The sequence below is a fragment of the Scleropages formosus genome, chromosome 9 (assembly GCF_900964775.1).
Source record: "Scleropages formosus chromosome 9, fSclFor1.1, whole genome shotgun sequence".
NCBI classification, from domain to species: domain Eukaryota; kingdom Metazoa; phylum Chordata; class Actinopteri; order Osteoglossiformes; family Osteoglossidae; genus Scleropages; species Scleropages formosus.
Genome location: NC_041814.1, coordinates 1,921,044 through 1,945,295, shown reverse-complemented (window position 1 = coordinate 1,945,295; position 24,252 = coordinate 1,921,044). Strand labels below are relative to the sequence as shown.

General features: G+C 43.0%; 1 protein-coding gene across 2 annotated transcripts in view; it reads left to right on the top strand.

The window, feature by feature from the left end:
* polrmt (polymerase (RNA) mitochondrial (DNA directed)) overlaps window positions 1-24,252 on the top strand; it is a 61,028-nt gene that overhangs the window by 5,384 nt on the left and 31,392 nt on the right. For both annotated transcript variants that reach the window (XM_029255049.1, XM_029255050.1), the window contains exons 5-9: window positions 6,717-6,903; window positions 14,536-14,685; window positions 18,082-18,249; window positions 18,356-18,526; window positions 18,880-19,122. In XM_029255049.1, coding sequence (XP_029110882.1) covers window positions 6,717-6,903; window positions 14,536-14,685; window positions 18,082-18,249; window positions 18,356-18,526; window positions 18,880-19,122 — 919 coding nt within the window. The remainder of the gene's footprint in view (window positions 1-6,716; window positions 6,904-14,535; window positions 14,686-18,081; window positions 18,250-18,355; window positions 18,527-18,879; window positions 19,123-24,252) is intronic.

The window sequence follows — 24,252 nt, the reverse complement described above, 5'->3', positions numbered from 1 at the left end:
CTAGCAGTGCAAGTCACCATGGTGAATAAGGTGTGTGGGCTCATAACACTACATAGAGTTCATTGGAAGTCATTTTGGAGAAAAGCAATGAATGTAGTAAATGTAAAGAAGTTACATATGGTTACAGATCCATTTGTAATTATGATGCAATCAGTCCATTTAGTAATATAATCAGTCAAAGCTATAATAAATAGAAAATACTGTACAACACTTCAGTTTACAGTAAAATTACCCAGCTGTATAAATGGGTAAATTCTTCATAGCTTAACATTATAAATTGCTTTGGAGAAAAGTATCAGCTAAATGCAGAGATTTTTTTTTTTTAAACCAGCCTGTGTGTAAAATTATTTTTATTATTGTTATTGAGTTTTAAACTGATGAGGCTGGCTTTCCTTTGCCTTTTCCATTTGCAGCATATTATGTAAAACATTTTTGCTTTAGGGCTTATTAAAGTTGTATTCATATTATTATTACTTGCTGTTATCCGGTATAGGAGTGGATCCTGTTACTGCAGTGAATGTGAACCTGCCTGTGAGCGGCAAGATTTGTGAGAGGTGCTTGTGAATAGGCACACGTGTTCTGAGTTTAAATTTCCGCTCTTGTAAGCATGAGTAGATGCTCGTCACGCAAGGTTTTCTGCACAAGTTAAAGTTGCTCATAAGTTCACGTCCTTATGAAAGGACCCTTCATTCTATCAGCGAAGCCTGTATGTACACCTTGCAAAAATGATAAACCCCCCCTCGGAGGAGGTAGAAGGCACCTTTCTGCCCTTTTTTTTTTTCTTTTCCTCTTCTCCTGGGTCCTTTACCTTTTAATGACAGGGTAAATTGTCAGCAGACACATGGCATTTATCTCCTGCTGATTCAGATAATGGATGTAGAGAAGGATAGTTAAAGCTCACTGCAGCGTGGTGACTCACTGTTTGGATTGTCGTCTCCGCTGTTCTAGTGTGGCACGTTCAAGTGCGGGGGGGTGCGTAGTTCCCCCTAGTCGTAATACATTGGAAATAACAGGGAAAGAGCTGAGCTGAACGGGTGCAGGTCACTGGCTGATGCTGGACAGCAGGCTGTTTCCCGTACACCACAAACTGCCTTTTTTAAACATACGTTACACAGAGTTTAATCTCACAAAGTGGCATTAAATGATTCTTGTGACAAACGATATAACTACATATTGAAGAATCACAGTGGCACAGCGAGTAACGTTGTCGTCTCACGGCACCTGGGTGGTGCGAAAGACCATGGATTTCATCCCCGCTCAGTCTGTGTGAAGTTTGCGGGTTCTCCAACTGTGGGTTTCCTCTCGCAGTCCAAAGACATGTGTTTTAGGTGGATCCGTAACACTCAGTTTCGCCCATAGTATGGGTGTGTGGGTACCTGTGTTGCCATTCAGGGTGTACCCCCCCCCCCAGTGCTGTAGCCCAGTCCTTCCAGGATAGGCTCTGGACCACTATGACCTTGCTCAGGACAGAGCAGTTATTGAAACTGGATGTATAGATTAAAAAAGAATAAATAGTTGCTCTCAGCTTGTCACTGGATAAGTCCAAACTCGCTCAGTTGCGATTCATAAAAGCTGCGTAATACAAACATCCCTCAGTTTGTTCATGTACTGGGTTCAGTAAATAGCCCAGATAAAGCTGTACTACGTAAAAAGTGCGCTTGTACTTTTAATTATTTTGATTTTTGATTTGACTGTGTTCAAATTTTAACATAAAATTGTTGAAAATTTAAAAAAAAAAAAGAAAAAAAAGTCTCGGCAAACCTCTGCTTCCATCCTGGTGTCTAATATTTGTCAGAATTCAGGTGAGATGTGCAAATGATGGATATCCTTGACATTTTTCACTCAGAACGACAGCTTCAAAGGTCTTGTGTGTGAGGCTGTGAGCCTCTGAATCGTAGCATAAATGTGAAATGTGTAAAGCACTCCCATCTGACTGTAATACAGTACAGGTGTTAATGCTACAGTTTTACCTGTAGTCCTTGATGGGGGAGCAGCTGTGCAGATGGGAGGAACTGTGATATTCAATTTTTTCCAGCAGAAGCTGAAATTATTCTATTAATGTCGTATGAATGAAGCTGCTGCAAGTTTGAGTGCCCTTACATTTTCAACTGTCCCTGGATTGACGGCGCTTAATGGACCGTATGTAAAGCAGCAGTATATAGTAACCCGGCTTCCCGTCTTTTCCCTGCTAGTGATTTCTGCATGGTTCTGCTCACAAATTGCCAAAACTGGAACACTTTTTGGGCTTCGGTGCAGAAGATGAATTGTGGAAAAAGGGGAATATGAATTTGATTAAATATTTGTAGTCTTTTTTTTTTAACCATTTCATTTTCATGAATTTGGTGTACAGCTTCAAGATGTTCACCAATCCTTTTGTTTTATAGCACCGAAAATTAAATATTTAAAAAAAAAAAAAACTCAATTATTGCTGATGAGCTCTCGCAGGTTGTTTGTGTCTTTTGTCCACTGTTTCGTAGGGCAGCTCCCTGAGCAACAGGCGGAGTGTAACCTCAGGCTCCTGTGTCCTTGCGTCGATTTCCCTCGGCCAGGCCCACAACATGCCAGTTCCGTTGTGTTTTTATGACAGTGCTTTGTGAGCGATATACCACTGCAGAGTGACCGTCACGCTGGCTAGTGTAGTGATGCCAGAACATGTAGACCGCTACTAAAGGCCCAACCCCGCTGCTGCCATATACGCTTTTCTTAATGGGTTGGTAGATGGAGCAGGAACGCAAACAACCTTTTGATGGCTGCTTTGGTCGCAGTGAACAGGTGACTTGGTCATCAGGAGGTTGGTCAAAGTGCTGCTTTCAGGGCACGGTCCTACAGGGGACCCCCTCCCCACCTACCTGTGGATCATTTGTTGCTTTTTCTATACCTTTCGTCTCTGGTAAACACTGCAGAGTGCCTTTCAAGGGACGTATGTGAGTTTGATCGCTTTCCCCCCCAACGTGTGCGCAACGCACACACACACACAGCTGAGAGTTACTATGCAATTATAGGAAGATTTGGCACTTTCTGTTGTCCCTCTGGGGAGGTGCAGTGGTACAGTGGGTTTGGCCGGTGCCTACGGTGCGGTGGATCTGGGGGTTCAAGTCCTGCTTGGGGTGCCTTATGGCGGACTGGCGTCCCCTTTGGCCTTGCACCCAGTGTTGCTGGGTTAGGCTCTGGCTCACCACGACCCTGCTCAGGACAAGTGGTTGTAGACGTGTGTGTGTGTGTGTGTGTGTGTGTGTGTGTGTGTGTGTGTGTCCCTCTTAAGCAGTAGCTCTGCTTCACATCCAACAGTGACCACTTGGCACAGGATGGAGTTGACTTTTTTTTTTTTTCTTTCTTTTTTTTTTTTTTTTGTTTAGCCAGCGTTGTCATACCTTGTGCAAAATACCTGTGACTTGCCCACGACTTACTGGTCCTGCAGTGTGTACCTTTGACCTGTTGACAGTAGAAGGACTTTTTTGTGCGCCGTCTCTTTGACGAGTCATCTGCCAGAGGCACTTCTAACTTGTAGAATAATCAGCCAGTGCCTTCCATCGGAAGGGGGGCCTTTTAGGTGCACGAAAGGACAGCCGGTGCATTATTGTCCATTTGTGCATTCCATTTTTGTCGTTTTCCTCTTGCTCTCAGCTGTTAGTGTGTCTCTGCGGAGGAAGTACGTTTCTTAAAAGCTCTGGCAAGAAAATGTCCCAGTGACCCACTCGTGCATTGCTGCACTGGGGTCAACCAGACGATTGCGCCAACTTGCTGAAATCAGAACACCGCATCTTCTTCTCAAAATGTTAGTGATATTTATAAGTTGTGCAATTTCTATGGTTTCTGTAATGGACTCAGATCATTTTTTGGTTTTACTGCTGCCTGTGTTCAGTCACACTTTTAGGGCTCTGCAGAAGCGTAGCAGTAGGTCTTTTCCTCCTATAGGTCATTATAGCTTACACCGGTGATGTGGGGGCTCAGCGGATAGTGCTGGTGCCTCACAGCCCCTCCCCTGTGGGTTTGCATATGGTTTTGAACCTCGCTCAGTCTGTGTATGGTTTGCATGTGATCCCACCAGGTGTTTTGGTTTCTTCCCACACTCCAAAGATGTGTCTTGGGTGACATGAGCAATCAAGATGTAGCTCTCACGCCTGTGTGTGTTTACAATATGATAACACACACAGACTCCAAGTGGTGGGCGGGGGGGTGGGGGCCTCTGTCAACTTGATTGATTACTGTAAAGCAATACAGGGGACGCTGCTGGCCGCCCTCTCCTCTCTATACCTTTATTCGTTGATACAGGTGAGTGTGTCGTTGGCACAGTTATGGGTTTGTGTCTTTCGAAGGGGCAGATTATTTTGCGGGATTCACTCTCAGATGTGCCTTCCCGAACGTTTCACATTGTGCTGCTCTTTCTTGCCAGCACCTTTGCCCTCAACACTTGTCACCTACACTTCGTATCGGCTGGGACCCCACTCCCTTTTTCTTCACACATGCATGCGCCAGCTCTCTCTCTCTCACACACACACACACACACACACACACACACACACACACACCCCAGAAACATGGGACTGCCTAATCTCTTCCTTCTTCTGTTCCAGAAAACTGGATATTTGGTACTTTTTCACAGAGCAATTTCTTTTTTGTGATATTCAAATGGGCTGCAGTGCAACTTATTTGTAGGATGGTTTCATTTAGGCAAATCACTGAGCAATTCAGAGCGAAAGACTAGTTCTCTTTTGTGATTGGTACAACCCAGGATATTCATTAGCAGTTCTGTCACGGAAGATGGATTCCCTGTGGAGGGATAATACGCAGCTCTTATTTTATATGTGTTCTGCAGCAAAGGTATGGAAGTCCGGGGATTGTTCTTGATTGTCCAAGATGAATTTCCGTCCACCTCGGCTCCACGTGCAGCTCAGCACGGCCCGGCTTCCTTCCGCTAGAGGGCAGTCTTTGCATTACAACCAATTCACACATTTCTCTCTTTCTCACACACACACACACACCAGACCTGCAGTGCACACACGTGCTCTGTTAATGTATACAAGTCTACTTATACAGTCGGAGGATTCTGGAAACAAACTGTAGGTTGAGGTTCTTTATCGATGGCATATGCATATTTGCTCAGCTCTCTAATGGATGCTTCATTGAACTCCACAGCCATCTAATCCAGGTCCACAGCTGTTTTTAGAAACATAAAAGCCAAGCGTCGTGCTCGACAGACCGATGGCGGGAGGTCAGGTGTCATCCCTGTCTGGGCTCTTCCGGGAGCGCGCCAGCCTTCTTTGCACTCACGGTTAAGAGAAGTGCTTGAACCGGAACCTGTGTGGTTTCTATTCAGTTTAACTTCTTGCGTCTGAGGCCTAAAAGGGGCTTGAACATAGCTTCAAGATCTATATGAAAGGAGGTTGCACTCTGACCCAGTGCGCTTACACTGAAAGGGCAACTTACATTTACATTACGCAGGTGCTAATATAGCGCTTGGAGCTGCCTTCTTCCACTGCAAGAAGCCTCTTTTGAATCCCACCTCCTGCTGTGTTACCCTTGAGCAAGGTACTTACCCTGAATTGCCCCTGTCTAAATTACCCACCTGTGTAAATGGGTAAATCATTCTAAGTTGCTTTGAAGAAAAGTGTCATATTAAATATATACATGTATTTAGTCTTTATGTGGTCATTTTTCCTCCACAACAGGCATGTTAGTCTGTACAATAGTTTGTCTGACATCTTGGGATAGAAATACACTGTTGTCTGAAACCCGAGAGGTTTATATTTTTACCGTATCAGTGTAAGTGCCTTGTTCAATGGTACTGCAGTGGGATTTGAACCCGGCTGTTGAGTACAAGGCAGTGGCTGTAACCATTATGTTATCTGCTGCCTCTTAACTGTTAGAAATAAATTATAAACTCGTTCAGTTAATTACTTAAATCGTATGACCGGTTAATAACTCTTGTGAATGTTTTTTTTTTTTTTTTTTTTTTTTTTCTCTCCCCCTCTCCATCTCCAGATAAATATGTCAGCCAAATATTCACAATGTCTCCATCCAAGGTCCACAATGTCTCCACCCTGCCTTGCACCCGATGCTTCCTGTATAGACTGGAAGAGAAGTTATTGATAACAGATGCTGGAAATAATAATGTACAATATTTGTATCATTGCCGTTCATAAAAATACCATTAATTTGGGTATTTAATTTTGGGTGACTTATTTCCCGTGCATTATTTAAGAAATGATGATAATTAGGTCCTCTCACAACCAAAATTCAGATAGCTGTTTTCATTCATGGAATGAATGAACCCCATTTTGTGAGGGTTAGCTGTGTATCAGTGTTAATACTTGTAAAATTGAAACAAGTGAACATTCTGTTAACTTGTGTCAACTGGCCAATAATTACAGAAGGCAAATCATCACAGTGTGTTTTAATAATTATGGTGAAAACGAGGGCTTCGTGTGCACGTGCCACATTAAGCTAAGTGGCACGAAGTAATGCTGCTGTCATTTATACTTTTGCATTCTCACTTAATCTCCTCCCTGAAATGATTTGAAATTCTAATTCTGTTCAAAGAAGTTTGCTGTGTTGTTTTCTCCAAAAATGTATACCATTCATTTGCTTCTGATTCATATTCATTGCATTGATCTAACCTACTGATTGCAATGCCCTGAGGCGGTCTTACTAGGCTCAAAGAGTTTGGAGCCCCTCAGTGCTGAGTGGGCTGGTCAAAACCCGCTTTTGCCACACAGGTGTCTGCAGCAGCTGAAGAAGGATGGCTTCTCCTTGGATGACCTGTTCAGGCAGTGCGCCTTCCGGCAGGACGAGCGGGAAATGGTGCTCAAGGCCGTCCAGACGGTGGAGCCAGGCTTCCAGCCCAGCACGGATGTGGCTCACCGCATCTGCTCCTCACCGCTGGTGCAGGACTTCTACAGCCAGGTAACAGCTCACGCTCTGTGTCCCTGGGCTGAGCGTCTGCACCTGGGGAATACACTTGTGCTTATTTCGCTGGCAGCCCTACTTCTCAGAACCCATCCAGTCCGAAGGTGTTTTCAGGGAGGGCTGTTCTAGTCATGGTTTCACAGTCACATCACTGAAATCTCCATTATGAGAAGAAATGGACTGGATGGGAAGAGCACCTGAGATGAAATGTGGGGAACCAACAGGCGTTGTTCTGCTCTCAGCTTCTCCCTGATCTCAGGTAGCAGAGTAGAGTTTCCTGAAGCGGTGCAGCGACGACCTTTGAAGCCGTTCCCAAGAAAAGTTGCGTTGGAGTCGAAGGAAGCAGAGTATTGCAGCATGTAAACACTAGGGCCAGGGAGACCTAATAAAGGGGTGGGGGGGAGTAGGCCCAGGGCCAACACAGAAACTTTATCGGCTGGGGGGCGAGTCTCACAGCGAGCCCCGGGAGAGGGCGCTTCTGGGGCCACGGGATCGGCCTGTGTGTGAGAACAAGGTGATTGTCAGCCCTCGCTCAGCATCTACTAGGGTTATTTTTAGACAGCACCGTGCTATTATCAGGAGGTGCTCCTTGCCAGTTTCTCATGATTCATTAATGGGCCTTGGCACAGGTATTTTTACCAGCCCGAGGAGCACCGCTGTGTTTCTGTGACTTGTCATCCCCCTAGCCGCTCAGCATTTCTAAGGAGTTACAGAATAGGCCCTTTGTTATAACACTATGAGAGAATAACAATGCGGGATGTGTGTGTACCATTACAGCACAATGTATTCACGTGTTCATTTATAGCATATTAATTGTCTTATGTTGTGATTAAATATTTAGAAAACCACAGAAATAAATTTCAGAACTATACATTTGCATTTTAAAATTTGTTAGAATAATTATATTTAATTATTAATATTGTAAGGAGGTGGTGCGGTGGCACAGCTGGCTTGGCCGGGTCCTGCTCTCTGGTGGGTCTGGTGTTTGAGTCCCGCTTGGGGTGCCTTGTGACGGACTGGCATTCCATCCTGGGTGTGTCCCCTCCCCCCCAGCCTTGCTTCCTGTGTTGCCAGGTTAGGCTCTGGTTCACCACGACCCCCTACGGGACAAACGGCTTTAGTGTGTGTGTGAGAATATTGTAGCCATGTCCTGTGGATGCAGCTTCTGTCTGCAATGGCCACACACACACACACACACACACACACACACACACACACTCTCTCTCTCGCTTGCTCGCTCTCTTCCCGGCCACTTTATTAGGTACACCTGTTCAACTGCTCGTTACTGCAAATATCTAATCAGTCAATCACATGGCAGTACCTCAATGCATTTAGGCATGTAGACATGGTCAAGATGATCTGCTGAAGTTGAAACTGAGCATCAGAATAGGGAAGAAAGGTGATTTAAGTGACTTTGAACGTGGCATGGTTGTTGGTGCCCGACGTGCTGGTCTGAGTATTTCAGAAACTGGTGATTACTGGGATTTTCATGTACAACCATCTCTAGGGCTTACAGAGAATGATCAGAAAAAGAGAAAATATCCAGTGAGCGGCAGTTCTGTGGGCAAAAATGCCTTGTTGATGCCAAAAGTCAGAGGAGAATGACCAGACTGGTTCGAGCTGATAGAAGGGCAACAGTAACTCAAATAACCACTTGTTACAACTGAGGTACACGGAAGAGCATCTCTGAACATGTCGAGCCTTGAAGCAGATGGGCTACGGCAGCAGAAGACCACACCGGGTGCCACTCCTGTCACCTAAGAACAGGAAACTGAAGCTACAATTCGTACGGGCTCACCAAAATTGGACACTAGAAGACTGGAAAAACATTGCCTGGTCTGATGACTCTCGATTTCTGCTGCGACATTCAGATGGTAGGGTCAGAATTTGGCGTAAACAACATGAAAGCATGGATTCATCCTGCCTTGTGTCAACGGTTCAGACTAGTGGTGGTAACGGTGTGGGGGATATTTTCTTGGCACACTTTAGGCCCCTTAGTACCAACTGAGCATCATTTAAATGCCACAGCCTACCTGAGTATTGTTGCTGGCCATGTCCATGCCTTTATGACCACAGTGTACCCATCTTCTGATGGCTACTTGCAGCAGGATAACGCGCCATGTCACAAAGCTCAAATCATCTCATAGTGGTTTCTTGAACATGAAAATGAGTTCACTATACTCAGATGGTCTCCACAGTCACCAGATCTCAATCCAGTAGAGCACCTTTGGGATGTGGTAGAACGGGAGATTCGCATCATGGATATGCAGCCGACAAATCTGCAGCAACTGCGTGATGCTGTCATGGCAAGATGGACCAAAATCTCTGAGGAATGTTTCCAGCACCTTGTTGAATCTATGCCATGAAGAATTAAGGCAAAAGGGGGTCCAACCCGGTACTAGCAAAGTGTTTCTAATAAAGTGGCCGGTGAGTGTATATGCAGTATATACCAATATATACACACATAAAGTAATCAAATGGAAATAAGTGAGATGATAAATGTTAGCAAGTGAAATAAGTAGGAAAATAAGTTTGAACAAGTGAATGAATTGACCAACGTATCTAAATTCAAGAGAAGGAATAATTGATTGGATCTGTGGTTTAAAAAAAAGAAATTGCAGTGCAGCTATGGACGTCACCACCATGAGACAAAGCCTTTGGATATACTGTCTTGCAGTCGGAAGGTCCTGGGTTTAAATCCTCTCTCTCTCTTGTACAATTGGCCAAAGTACTTCACCCTGAATTGATGCAGTAAGAATACCCTGCTATACAAATCGGTTATTGTAACATGGGAAGTTATGTAGTCAGTTAAATTTACATAATTTATTTTTTAATAGGGGTGCGGTGGCGCAGTGGGTTGGACCGCAGTCCTGCTCTCCCGTGGGTCTGGGGTTCGAGTCCCGCTTGGGGTGCCTTGCGACGGACTGGCGTCCCGTCCTGGGTGTGTCCCCTCCCCCTCTGGCCTTACGCCCTGTGTTACCGGGTAGGCTCCGGTTCCCCGTGACCCCGTATGGGACAAGCGGTTCTGAAAATGTGTGTGTGTGTGTGTGTGTGTATTTTTTAATATTTACCAGCAAATATCAAAGTAAATGGTCTTTTCTTTCATTGTGCTGTGATCTCATAGGGGAGAACCATGGGTTCAGATTTATAGGTTTTATGCTCAAATTGAAGTATTGTGCTGAAAACCGAAGACCGTTTACTCAGAGAATATTCTAGTAGAAGACTGTTAAACGCACTGAAAAGTGTGCAGATGTAGTGGTCGCCTACTGAGTTTGTCTGTAATGGATGTGGATGCGTCGCGTGCCTGGCGACAGGAAGGTCATGATACAGGTCTGCATGTGATTTTTCTTTCTGTGCCTTGAAGCTCCTCCCTCTTCCTTTCTCGACGCTGTGGGCAACTTGGCAGTACCCTGCGCGCGCGCACACACGCAGAGCAGGGCCACAGCTGCCTCCTGAGGATCATTAGTGCCACTCATCCTGGTAGCAGGGCTCCACAGGGCAGTGCTTCCAGCCCATTACCACAGCCTGTCAGGGAGGCGTCCGGCACACATTCACACGCACGCACATGTTCGCGGACCGTCGCACGCAAGCTTGTCCATATATCTCTGACATCACAGTATTTCTCAGGCAATGGCCATCGTCAGGAACAACTACTGCAAATTCGTTATTATACTGTGAAGCAGTACAGATTAAATAAAGTCAGTGAATATATGTATATTTTTTGCATGGATGAACATCTTAATACTGCCCCATATTGAAAACCAACCCAATCTGTCTGTAAGACCCAAATGTTACATTAGTCCATTCATGCTGTAATAGAGCATCTGGACTGTGTGTGCAGGTTTTTTTTTTTTTTTTTTTTTTTTTTAAATGTGATAGTTTAGCTGATCCTGCCATCCTGTTGCTGTTGTTACTATTAATAATAATAATGATGATGATGATGATGATGATAATATCACACATACATTGTCTGAGACTGCTTCGTCCCAAGCAGGGTCGCTGCGAAGCGGAGGACATACCCAGGACAAGATGCCAGTCCGTTGCAAGGCACCCCAAGCAAGACTCGAACCCCAGACCCACCACAGAGCAGTACCCAGCCAAACCCACTGCACCACCGCGCCCCCCATTATTATTATTACTATTATTATTAATTTAAATGTTTTTTTTTTTTTTAATTGTTTTATTTATTGTTTGCCTGTCAAGAGGGAGCGTGGTGGCACAGCATGTTTGATCAGGTCCTGCTCTCCAGTGGGCCTGGGGTTCGAGTCCCGCTTGGGGTGCTCTGCAATGGACTGGAGTCCCATCCTAGGTGTGTCCCCTCCCCCTCCAGCCTTGTGCCCTTGCCGGGTTAGGCTCCGGTTTGCCAGGACTCCGCTTGGGACAAGAGGTTTCAGACAATGTGTGTGTTTGTCTGTCTATCCATCTGACACCTTTGTCCACAATAGTTTACAGTTTTACATGATGATCTTCACAATTATTTACCAGTTTTTACAGCAGGGTATTTTTACTGTATCAACTGAGGCTAAGTACCTTGATCAAGGGTACTGCAGCAGAAGTGGGTTTCAGACCTTAGTGAAGTCTATAGTATGAAGGTTATATTATTTAACGTTTAATGTTCCACAGTGCATATAGCCATAGTCTTGCTATAGCAGTATAACTACTTTTTGATGGTATATCCCACCTTTCTGAAAGCCACAAACCTTAATTGTCTTCCTCGTCTACTGGGCTCCATGATACTGTTAACACTGTGTCCATCGTTATTAATCCTGGTAAAGGTGTTCCTGTCCCACGTGATGCATCTCTCATCTTAACAGAGGCTTTGCTGCATCCCCAGCCATACACATGAAAACCACATGCTGTACTTAACTACAGGAAGGTGGTTCAGCAGGGCTGATCCAGCAGGAGCGAGAATAAATGGCATTAATAGAAGCTGTGGTTTTGTTGGACCCTTTATTGTTTCATTGTGCTCAGTACAGTTTTGTTGCAGTAAAATTTGAGAGCATGCATATCTATAACACTCCCCAAATGTGCTGTGAAAGAGAGGTCTCATTATTTTGAAAGTTTTCCAAGATATTATGTTCAAGCTGCTGTAATTGGAGAAAATGTGCTTTTGACTTTGGGTTATACATTTATAGATTTATAAATCTTTTTGTTATTCCATAATTTCTGAAAATGTAAAGAGCTGAAACTACCCACATAGACATTTTTGGTCGAAGAATAACGATGGCAATTAGTAAGATGAAAAGAAACATTAGTTAAGGTCAACATGTCCTGCCACAATAATTAGCATCAATGTTAACATCATAAGTCAAAGGAGTTACAATGATTCATGATAATAGTAGGTGCACTATGTGTCTTACAGAGCAATATTTTTATTTATTGAAACAAATTCCCTAGCTCCTCAAGTTGCAAGCAAAATCTTTTCATAATATAGTTCTTTCTAACGCAAAACGCATTTTTACTCTGTCAGTAAAAGCTTAATAATGCAGATTTTATGGATTAGGTTTTTAATGAATATTTCACATAGCTATAATAAATAAAGGACTTTTTAAGACTAATATTTTTATTAAGTTTTAAGATACATATCTCCACAGCATCCTCTTAAATTCTGGTTAACATAGAAATGTGTGACATTTGCGATCTTGTAGGGTTAGGGTTAGGCACCAGACACGAGCCATAAGCACTGTGGAAGTGAACTGAGTTGCGCTCACTCGCTCGCTCACTCACTCACTCTTCTCAACTGTTTGTCCAAATCAGTGCTTCAGGGCACAGGATGCCGCTCTGTCATAAGCGAACAAAATTTGTAGCTCCACATCATCTTTGTGCTCTTTTCTGACACCTATTGGTTAGGTGTGCAAGTACAGCTTGTTCTGAAACAAGTGTTCAAAAAGAGCCACATTAAGTTAAAAAAAAAAAAAAAAAAAATTAGTCAAATTAATTCTGATCGAAATTGAATCATTCGTGATGTGCGCAGTCTGTGCACTGCTAAAGTCTCAGTAGTTCATTTCCCAACGTGTTTGTTACCATCTCATGATCGTCTCTGCAGAGCAGCCCCTATACCGTTTCACCTGACAACTTTTATTTCTGTATTTTGGATCACACCTTCTGGCTTAAGTCGAGGCAGAATCTTTATCCATTTCACTTACTGTACATTTAGATGTATTCATTTAGCAGATGCTTTTCTCCAAAATGACACATATCTCACAGAAAATACAATAAATATGTACATTGCATTAACAGAAAGAGGGCCTTAGATGCAGACACGTCATTGTAAAGTTCAGTTAGTTGGTTACTTTCTGTCATATGAACCAATGTACATCACACTAGTAGCTGCGTAAAACTCAATCCGAATATCGACAATTCTTAATCACATTACTTATTTTTTGTGTGTGTGTGTGTGTGTGTATATATATATATATATATATATAAATTTACAATACATTACAGGAGTAGTGGTGTAAAGGTTTATCTGTTGTTCAACAGTTATGATCTCAAAGTTATAGAGCGTGAACATTTTACACATTAGAGAAGTGAGTCTGGAAAAGGTGAGTTTTAAGACCATTTTTAAATGTGGACAGAGATTCAGCAGTTCCATCATATCAGAGCTAGAACAGAGAACCTTCTTGCTTTTGGACCTTTTATGCGTGGGACCTACAATAATTCTATATATTTTGTTTCCATGCAAAATTTGTAAGAATATTCTAAAAGTGTTCAAGCGGCTTCCTTAATAAACAGGAGTTATGCCACTATTAAATCTCTTCAGATTGTCTTTTTCTCATTTCTTATTTTTAATTAACAGTTAGCTTTGATGTTTCACAGTGATCTAAGGCATACGTGATAAACATAATTTGCAGAATTTGAAATTTCAACTGTTTTCTTTCGATAAGTAATTACCACAATAACTTTTATTGGAAAAACAAAACGATTCCTTGACATGTTGGTTAAAGTTTGGTTCTTGGTTGGTTTGTCATTTTTAGGTGAGTTCAGAAAATACAGTAACTTTTGAAATTTTCCAGCTTTTGAAAAAGCAGTAATTAAAATGTATGTTATATAAATATTATGTATTATCTACATTTGTAATAATACAGAGCGTAAAGTGCACAGAAGTATTTAATATTTCTGTTATAGTAATGGGGGGGCGGTGGCACAGCAGATTTGTCCGGGTCCTGCTTTCCGGTGGGTCTGGGGTTCGAGTCCCACTTGGGGTGCCTTGCGACGGGCTGGCGTCCCATCCTGGGTGTGTCCCCTCCCTCTCCAGCCTCGCGCCCCGTGTTGCCGGGTTAGGCTCTGGTTCGCCACGACCCCACCTGGGACAAGCGGTTTCAGATTGTGTGTGTGTTACAGTAACTTAGTGGGGCAGCGGTAGCGTAGTGGTGGACCCAAAGGATGCAGGTTTAAATCTCACTGTAGCTGTAGCGCCTTTAAGCAAGGTACTTACCCTAAATTCCTCCATTAAAAGTACCCAGCTGTTTAAATGGGTACATAATGGTAGGTAACTTAACATTGTAAGTCACCTTGCAGAAAAGTGCCATATAACTGTAAGTATACTGCATTTTAGGATGATATGTAAAAGCAGCAATTATGATGAAAGTAAGATCACTTTCCTGAGCTGGCATTTTTTCCTTACAGAGGGATGAGGTTCGGTTCCCAAAGCTGGACTTCAGCCTTGCAGAGCTGCAGGAGAGGTTTGGCCATCAGCTCAGGATGGAACAGGCCACCACCATCACCATTGACTCCGTGGAAGCCTCCAAGTCCATCACTGACCACCAGGCCAAGATGGTAGGTTCTCTCTCTGTGCTTCCATCTAGTCAGGGAGCAGCATTTCTACTCACACCAAATACACTGCCAACATGGTTCTGGTAAAGCAACTCTCTCTGGATCCTAACCCGGTCCAGAACTATAGGCCAGTCTCCCTCCTCTCCGTTCTGCCTAAAACTCGAGAGGAAGCGGCCTGTGATCAACTTTCTGAACTCTTTACCCGGAACCATCTCCTCGATGGATATCAGTCTGGATTCGGAGTTGGTCACTCCACGGAGATGGCGCTTCTGGCAGTGTCTGATGCTCTCCAGTTGGCCAGAGTAGACTCCCTCTCCTCGGTCTTCATCCTCCTTCACCTGTCTGCCGCGCTCGACACTGTCAGTCACCAAATTCTACTCTCCTCCCTTAGTCAGCTTGGGATCAAAGGAACAGCACTAAGATGATTTGAGTCCTACCTATCTGACAGATCTTATCAAGTGGTGTGGTGGGACTCCCGTTCTTCTCCTCTGCCTCTATCAACTGGTGTCCTGCAGCGCTCAGTACTGGGTCCTCTGCTCTTCTCGATCTACACCTCCTCCCTCGGCCCTGTCGTTGCTTCCCTTGGATTCAAATACCACTGCTACGCTGATGATACCCAGCTCTTCTTCTCCTTTCCACCTTGAGGGTCAGACATTTCTGCACGCATTGCTGCCTGCCTGTCGGACATCTCTGCATGGATGTCTGATCACCACCTCCAACTCAATCTCTCCAAAATAGAGATTTTTCACCTCCCAGCTGCTCTGTCCTCCTGTCACGACCTATCGATCAAACTGGACAACTCACTCATTTTGCCTACCTCCTCGGCTAAGAGTCTGGCAGTGATGATTGACTCAAGTGTTTCTCTCAGCACATTGAAGTCACAACCCGGACCTGCAGATACATCCTGTATAACATCCGCAGGATCCGCCCTTACCTCACAACAGACTCTAACAACTTCTTGTCCAGGCCATGGTGACATCCTGTCTGGACGACTGCAACTCTCTCTTGTGTGGCTTTCCCGGTACTGCCATTAAAACTCTACAGCTGATACAGAATGCTGCTGCTGGAGTTGTCTGACTTACCAAAAGCGTTTGCATATATCTCCTCTACTTGTTTCTTTGCAAAGGCTTCCCATAGCTGCCCAGATCAAATTTAAGACCCTGGTTATTGCCTACATATGCATCAATAGAACTCCTCTCAGCTATCTACAAGACTTGATCATTTGCTACACGCCAACCAGACTGCTACGCTCTTCCACATCTGCCTGTTTGGTGGTCCCACTCATGAAAGGCGAAGGCCGGAGGTTCTCGGTTCTGGCTCTGTTGTGGTGGAACGCCCTCCCCCTCTCACTTAGAACTGCTGAATCTTTGTCCACATTTAAATAGGGTCTTAAAACTCATCTCTTCCAGGCTCACTTCACCCGTGATCTCTTAAGATCATGTAAGGTGTAAATGTTCATGATAATCCTCAGATCAATCCTTTATAAAGCCACTCCTGCAATGTAACAATGTTTATATGTATCTCCAAAAAAGAAAAGGGGAAAAAAAAAAAAAAACTAGGAAGGTGTTTAGGAATTAGCGATATTCTGGTAAAGTTTTATGCACCTACTTGTGTGATGAACGTTAGTGCATATGATGAAGGAAACAAACTATTTAAGAGTTGCACGTCTGCATCTGTCTCTTTTTCCTAATGTAATGCAAAAATTGTATTTTTTATGAGATGTACGTCGCTTTGGAGAAAAGTGTCTGCTAAATGAATAAATGTAAATATAAACATGACGTAAGCAGACAAATACCGAAAGAACATGGAAACCGCACACAGACAGACCTGAGTTTAGGGTCACGCATGCATCCCTGGCAGGCAACAGCCACACACACGCTTACAAACACTAATATAATGAGTGCATACTAAATGACATAAATTAGTGAGCTGAAGGATGCTGATTCTAAACCCCACTGCAGCCTTTCTGTCCTTGTGTAAAGCACTTACTCAGAAACGCTCCAGTAAATTACTCTGTATTATATATCGGAGAAACTGGAATTTTAGACTCAAGCGTTACCCAGACAAAACATACCAGTTAAAAAAAAATAAATAAATAAGGTAATTATGGGTTTGGTGCTCTACAAACACTTTTGTCCAGTTTGACTTGCAGTATTTGATCCATTTATATAGCTTGGTGCTTTAGTTGGAGCAGATCAGGTGAAGTTCCTTGCTTAAGAGTACTATGGCAGTAGGTTTGAGTGGGGCTTGAGCAAACTCAGCAAACTTGAGGTTATGGTCCATCTCATTAACAGCTATATAATAACAGTAACAACAATAATAGTAATAATAATAATAATAATTTGGGCTCTCTCTGTTGTCTCATTAATAATATTAGGGATCAAGGTGACATTCCCTGAATAAGTTATGTTCGCATTTTCACTAGTTCCTGCACCCAGTGACTGTACATGAGTGCATAATAGGTCAGCGCTTTGGCATTTACAGTTTAAACTCTTAGCCCAGACTGTGTAAGAATTGAACAAGTGGACGTCCCAGGAGGCCGTGCAACATTTACAAGCGGAGGAAGGGTGTAGTAATTTATTATAATGGCACCCTGCTGTGCACGTTGTGAATCACTTTCAGCACCAAAGGCCAGCTTGGCCTCCCGGCTAAAGGGGGAAAGAACATCCTTCCCAAATGTCTCTGACCCACTTTTGAGCTGACAGCTTTGGGTTTCCATTCTCCACCAGTTTTCTTCTCCTTATCATACATGCCATAAAATATTCATGCATTTGATGGAATTGTCACCTAGCAGACTTGTAGCACAACAAAGGATGTTTAATTAGTATTGGAATGATTAATATTAACCTCACTCTTTCTCCTTATGTGAGGTTCATGCTATTGCTGAAGTAGGATGGAAACAGCATCTCTCTTGTGTTTCCAGATAATCGCACAAAACTCTGAGCAGTTGGTTTTACTGGACACGACATCCTGTATCAGTTTAGAAACTGTACTTGTAACCTGGTCCCAAAATAAACCCTTTTGTTGTGTCCTTAAGTGAGGTATTTAACACGAATTGCCCAGTGAAATGTTTACATGCCTAAAGTGTAAAGTATGTATGCTGGTTTTATATGGGCATGACTTTGTTTAGGAGACACTTTTCTCCAAAGCAACGTACATCTCAGAGAAAAGTAGAAAAAGTGCAACACATCAGTGGGGAGGGAGATTCGGATGCAAACACGTGATTCTAGAGTACAGTCTGTTTGTCATGTTTCACCTTATGAACAAGAATATATTACGTGAGTAACTGCATATAGTTTTTTTTTCCATTATTAAACAGGTAACATTGTACATGTATGTGAAATGTGTACAGGATTGATGAAAGCATCTCCTAGGTAGTTCAATAACTGATTGTTTCAGAGGGAGCTGCTGGAGGGAGTGCGCTCAAGGTGGCAGAAGGACCTTCTACAAGCTCTCAAGGACAGCAAGGTGATCCTGGCCCACAGTGGCAAAAAGAGTGGGAAGATGAACCTGTACCCTTACCTGTGTCTGCTGGATGACCAGGAGTACGTGGACATCATGCTGCAGGTAAGGGCCCGTTTCCTCCCAGCTCTGGGTTTCCTCTCCGACGTAGCCCTCATTTTCCATTCCAAAAACTTTGTGTTTATTGTGCCTCCGTTGGCTCCCTCCTCAGGGCCTGTCTGAAGTGCCGCCCAACGGAGAAACCTTGATAATGTTCGCCAGCACCCTGGGCCACAAGGTCTACAACAAGTACATCATCCAGCAGAAGAGCCGCAGCCAGATGGTGGGAAAGCTCCAGAACATCTATGACAGATACGCAGAGCTGCTGGCCAAGCACAGCGAGGTAGAGCTTTGTGTGTCCATCCAGGCTGTCTGTCCCTGCGTTGGATTCTCTCCCAGGCCAGCTGGTTATACATAGTCTTTGCTAACTGCAGAGATGGAGCCTCAATGAGAAAATTTGTGCCTTGGTTGTTAATTTCTGTCATTTCTGTAATTACATCTGACAGCACCAGTGGTTATAATTTGTCTTTGGCTTTAGGAGAGCATGTCAACTCATCTCTCTTATTTTTATTGTTTGAGAAGAGATTGATGGAAGCTGTTGATTTGAGATATTTTGAGTTTCAGTGTAAGTAATATTAACTGAAATGCTTCAGAACATGAATTATGATGCTCTCTGATTACCTCTTTTGTGTTCAGAAATGTGACGTGTTGCCTCGAGAGCACTGGGTGCAGCTGGAGGCAGAAATGATGAATTGTGGGCCATCCCTCACCAGTGATGACACTCTGTGGCCCCAGAGCCTCATGATCCTTTTGGGAACTCACTTGGTGGACCTCATGGTGCAGGAGCTGAAGTTGTTCAGCAACATTCTGAACCCGGGCGAGGCAAAGAAGTTGATCCCTGTGCTGTACCACATGTACACCTTCCGCAGCAACCGACAGGTAAACATGTCGAAGGCCTGTGGAAAGCCTGCTGATCATTAATGCAGTGGTCGGCGGGGGGGCTTTGACAGTGTGACTTCTACTGCCGCCTTTTTCCTGATCCAGGGAATGGCTTGAGAAAATCACAGCTGTGAGCTTTAGTTTTAACAAGAAAAGTGCATTTCCAACTGTTCACAACTTTTGTCTCTTTCAATCACTTCTTTTGGTTATTTATGTTTTTATAAGTGAGTAGTCACATACAGATAGATTTTACATGGGGAACAGAAAAATGGGGGAGTCCCTTGGCCTTTATACTCAAAATATGCAAGGTGTTTCAAAACTTTTAAATGCCACAACTATACAGAAGTTAAAAGAATACTATACATACTATATACTCATATATGCATAGACATACTATACAGAAATTGAAATAATATTTGTTACAAAGTGAAAATATTGAATTTAGCATATTGTCTGTACTGACTTATACACAATATACACTCACAAAGCACTTTATTAGGAACACTTGTACACCTACTTATTCATGCAGTTATGTAATCAGCCAATCATGTGGCAGCAGCACAATGCATAAAATCATGCAGATAGAGAGCAGGAGCTTCAGTTAATGTTCACATCAAAGACCAGAATGAGGAAAAAATGTGATCTCAGTGATTTTGACTGTAGCATAGTTGTTGGTGCCAGACAGGCTGGTTTGAGTATTTCTGTAACTGCTGATCTCCTGGGATTTTCACACACAACAGTCTCTAGATATTCCGCAGAATGGTGTGTAAAACAAAATATCCAGTAAGCTGCTGTTCTGTGGACAGAAATGCCTTGTTAGAGAGGTTAAAGGAGAATGGCCAGACTGGTTTGAGCCGCCCGAAACGCTACGGTAACTGAGATAATCACTCTTTAAAACTGCGGTAAGCAGAAAAGCACGTCAGAACTCACAACACGTCGATCCTTGAGGCGGATGGGCCACAACAGCAGAGGACCACATCGGGTTCCACTGCTGTCAGCCAAGAACAGAAAGCTGAGGCTACACTGGGTACAGGCTCACCAAAACTGGGCAGTTCAAGACAGGAAAAACGTTCCCTGGTCTGATGAATTTCGATTTCTGCTGAGACAGATGGTAGGTTCACAATGGTTGGCATCAACGACATGAATCCATGGACCCAACCTGTCTTGTGTCAACAGTCCAGGCTGCTGGTAGTGCTGTGGGGAATATTTTCTTGGCACACTTTGGGCCTGTTAATACCACTAAATCATCGCTTCAGTGCCACAGCTTATCTGAGTATTGTTGCTTACCATGTGCATCTCTTTATGACCACAATTCACCCATCTTCTAATGGCTTCTTCCAGCATGATAATGCACCATGCCATAAAGTAAAAGTGTCTCAAACTTGTTTAATGAACATGACAATGAGTTCAGTGTTCTTCAGTGGCCTTCCCAGTCACTGGATCTGAATCTTCTAGACCACCTTTGGGATGTGGTACAACGGAAGAGTCGCAGTATGAGGAGCTGACAAATCTGCAGAAATTGTCAACATGGAGCAGAATATCAAAGTAATGTTTCCAACATCTTGTGGAACCCATGCCATGAAGAATTGAGACTGTTTTGAGAGCAAAGGGAGGCCCTACCCAGTATTAGTGTAGTGTTCCTAATAAAGTGCTTGGTGAGTGTATACAGTAGAGGTATATGGATTGTACTGGTCCAACGACATGTTTTGGGTGAACTGGTGGCGAATTGCCCTTAGCGTGTTTGAGAGTGAATGAATGAGTATGTCTGATCGCACTGCAGTGGACTGGTTTCCCATCCAGGGTGTCCCTTGTTTCAAGCCCTATGCTTCAGGGATAGGCTCTGGACCAGCACAGCCCTGCATTCGAGAAACAGGTGATTGGTAATAGACAGACGGGTGGTTGTACAGGTCTGAAAGTAAATTTGTAGTAAAGTACTCCACCTGGCAGTAATGTTTTTTCATCACAGTCAACATTGGGTCGTTTGTAAAGTGTCTTCTGGCAGGTCTTGAACAATCATTAGAGGAAGAAAGACAAGGCAAATGCAATGACCCTTGAGATGGCGCGGCACCGACCCTCCTCAAGCACCCTGGGAACCAGGGCCCTTCTCCTCGGTGGCACTGCTCTCGTGCGTGAAGAGCACTTGGAAAGCGATAAGATTAGGTGCCCGTCGGAATATATTTAGAACAGACGCATAGCAGAAAACTGTGAACGTGTAGCTAATTTTATCCTCGGCGAAGCCATGGCAGCATAGGAAAGAGGTGAGAAGCAGATAATTACATATGCTTTGAGTCAGGAGGTCTTTAGCAGTAATTCAACTTAGGGCTGAGTCTTTAATTGCTACCTAAAGGCTCAAGTAGGCGGTATGATTCCTGGACTAAATCAGAATAAGGTTGTCTGTAGGTGTTTTTGAGATAACCACAGTCTTGAGAGTGAACCTATCAAGGTTGGAATGAGCTCGTACTGTACCTGCCAGTAGCCTTAATGATTACACAGCACAGCAAAATTTTTCAAAGTTCTTAGTTATGCTTTGATTATGATTAGTTGAAGTTTACTGGTTACAAAAATACTATTTCTTCTAGAGGGTCAGTGTTAGTTTGGTACTTTACAGTCATTGGAAGATTCTAAAAGACACCAGAACATTCCGGAAAGTACTAAAATATTCTAGGAAGTATCAGATCCTAAAAGTTACTGGTATATTTGGTGCTCGGAACCCGGTGCCAAAATTTGCTAATTTCAAGAATGTGCAGTATTTTTCTAGACGCTGACATATAGTACGCACTTAAACCAAAAGTGTGTTTAATCTAACAAAATTGAATGGAAAATGCAAAAAAAAAAAAAAAAAAAAATCTACATAATGAAATTTTTATTAAATTGAGCTTTGAAAGAGAGAATAGTGCACTTATTGTGTCATGAACATTAGCAATTGTCAAAGATATGAGCTGTGACATTCTGGCATGTGTCCGCTTCAGGAATTGAGCAGGTGTGATGAGGCAGAGGGTAGATTTTGGGAAAGCTTTATTATAAAACAAAGCAGGCAGTGCAGAAACATAAACTTAACCATGGGGGGGAAAAGTTGTTTGGCTTCTATACAAATCAACCTTCACAACAACAGAACTCGGCCCTTGGTATTTCAGGTGTGCAGTTTACTTCGTTCGCACCCTCTCTGTCCATTTAAGTACAGCAAGGCTTCAGGACAGCAATGGTACTCATTTCCTCCCCAGGCACAATTGATAATCTGTGGGAGGGACGTTGCGGTCTGGACTCTCTCGTGCCACGCAGACATTTTCCGTTTGATTTATTTATTTCTAATTCCAATTTCAAGTCACTTCCAGCATCTGCAGGTTGACTGGTTCCTGAGTGTCGGAGATCAATGACATGGTGACGATCACCCCACATGTTTATCAGTTTTGAACAGGAATTTGTGGAAATTGCATATTTTCTCATGCTTTTCATGTCGAAGTTTATAAGATATTAAAGCTTTTGTATGGTATTTTTTCACTTCTTATTGCTATTTATGATGTTTCGCAGAGTCTAAACAGCAAATAAATTAAGGGACTCTGTATTATTGAGCTTTTATTAATAGTGACTTGGTACCAAAAGTGACTTCTGGTTCCAGCTCAGTTTGTTAGCTGAGGAGCTTTGCATTTAATCAATCGGGTAAGGCAGCTTTTCATGATAAAAGGACCTTGAACTATGTTTTCTTTATATTTCACTATGGAGCAAAAAGTTTAAATTTATTCTTGCGTTCAGCATCTGGGATGAGTTTTAGGACCACGTTCAAAAGCACTTTCATCAGAGTTTGTTGCAAGAAACTGCATAACATTCAAATTTTGGTCTACTTTACCCACAGATCTAATCTTGACACATTAGGTTCTTTGTTGGACTTCACTGACACATGAAGCTGACTGAGTATTCTCAGTGCAGCAATGAAGGTTATCCTGTTACATATGGACATATGGATTAACACAAGCCGACACTGTTGTGTGCAAGGAGGAGAGCTGCTGCTTCAGTTCCATATCTTACACAGCTCTACACCTCACAGTGACAACGTGATTTGCCTCTTGGTAGGTCATCGGAAAGTTCATGCCCGATGTCAGTGATACAGTACAGGGATTTGATCTTGAGTCGAATACTAAAGTATAAAATTGACAGCACTGCTATGGTTGTGGTACTATTTCAGTTTAAGGCGTACAACTGTTTGACCTGTACAGTCCTGCAGAATGTAAGACGTGATGGGGGGAAATAAGAATTTTTTTTTTCCCCTTTCTTCTTCACCCTTTGTTTTTCGATTTGGATCATACTTTGATACCTTTAAGGGACTGTTTACATTGTAAGGCGCTGATGACATACATTGGGACATATGCCGTTACAAATGGTCCAGCTGTGAAAACTGAAGGGTACAAATAATTTCTATTTTATCTATTAATTTATTTACATTTAATTTTATTCACCTACCTGTTTTCTGAAATTTGTCTGTAGCTGAGTTAACCTATCGTTACATAGCCAGCCAATAGGTGTCAGCGAAACTCATGCGAACAATAGTATTGTAGGACCACAGTAATTCAACTCACTTTTGCAGTGTCTATGGCTTGTGCACATTTACGGGATGAGTTTGTCAACAAATAACATAGAATAGGAAATTTTTTTTGGGGGGAACACATTATATTTAAGCTAGTTCTAATGTAGCTTGAGTTTAACAACAAACCTGAATTAATTCTTATTTATTATGGCTTTACCTGAGACTTCTGTAAAACCTAACACTTAAATTGAGGGGCATGTGAAGTTTTCACAGACTGTGACTTAGAAGTTAAGTGATGTTGGAGTTATGGGCAGAACAAATTATGAACAGATTTCTGGTCTCAGTAGTGTTCATAAACTGAGTGTTTTTCCCACGCTGATAGTGGGAGCATTTTGTTTAAAATGCGCTGCATATAAGATTGAGCAAACAGTGGATGGCTGGCAGGACATTTTACTGAATTAGTCATTTCTCAATTATAGACCTAAATTAGCCAGAGTGTGTGGGTAAGAGGCGCTAAGGGTTTGTGGTCCCATAGCTGTTGACAGTTTCAGCTTTCATCCCTGATGACCTCAGTCTTTTCACCAAAATGGTTAATTTAGTTCATGCAAGAA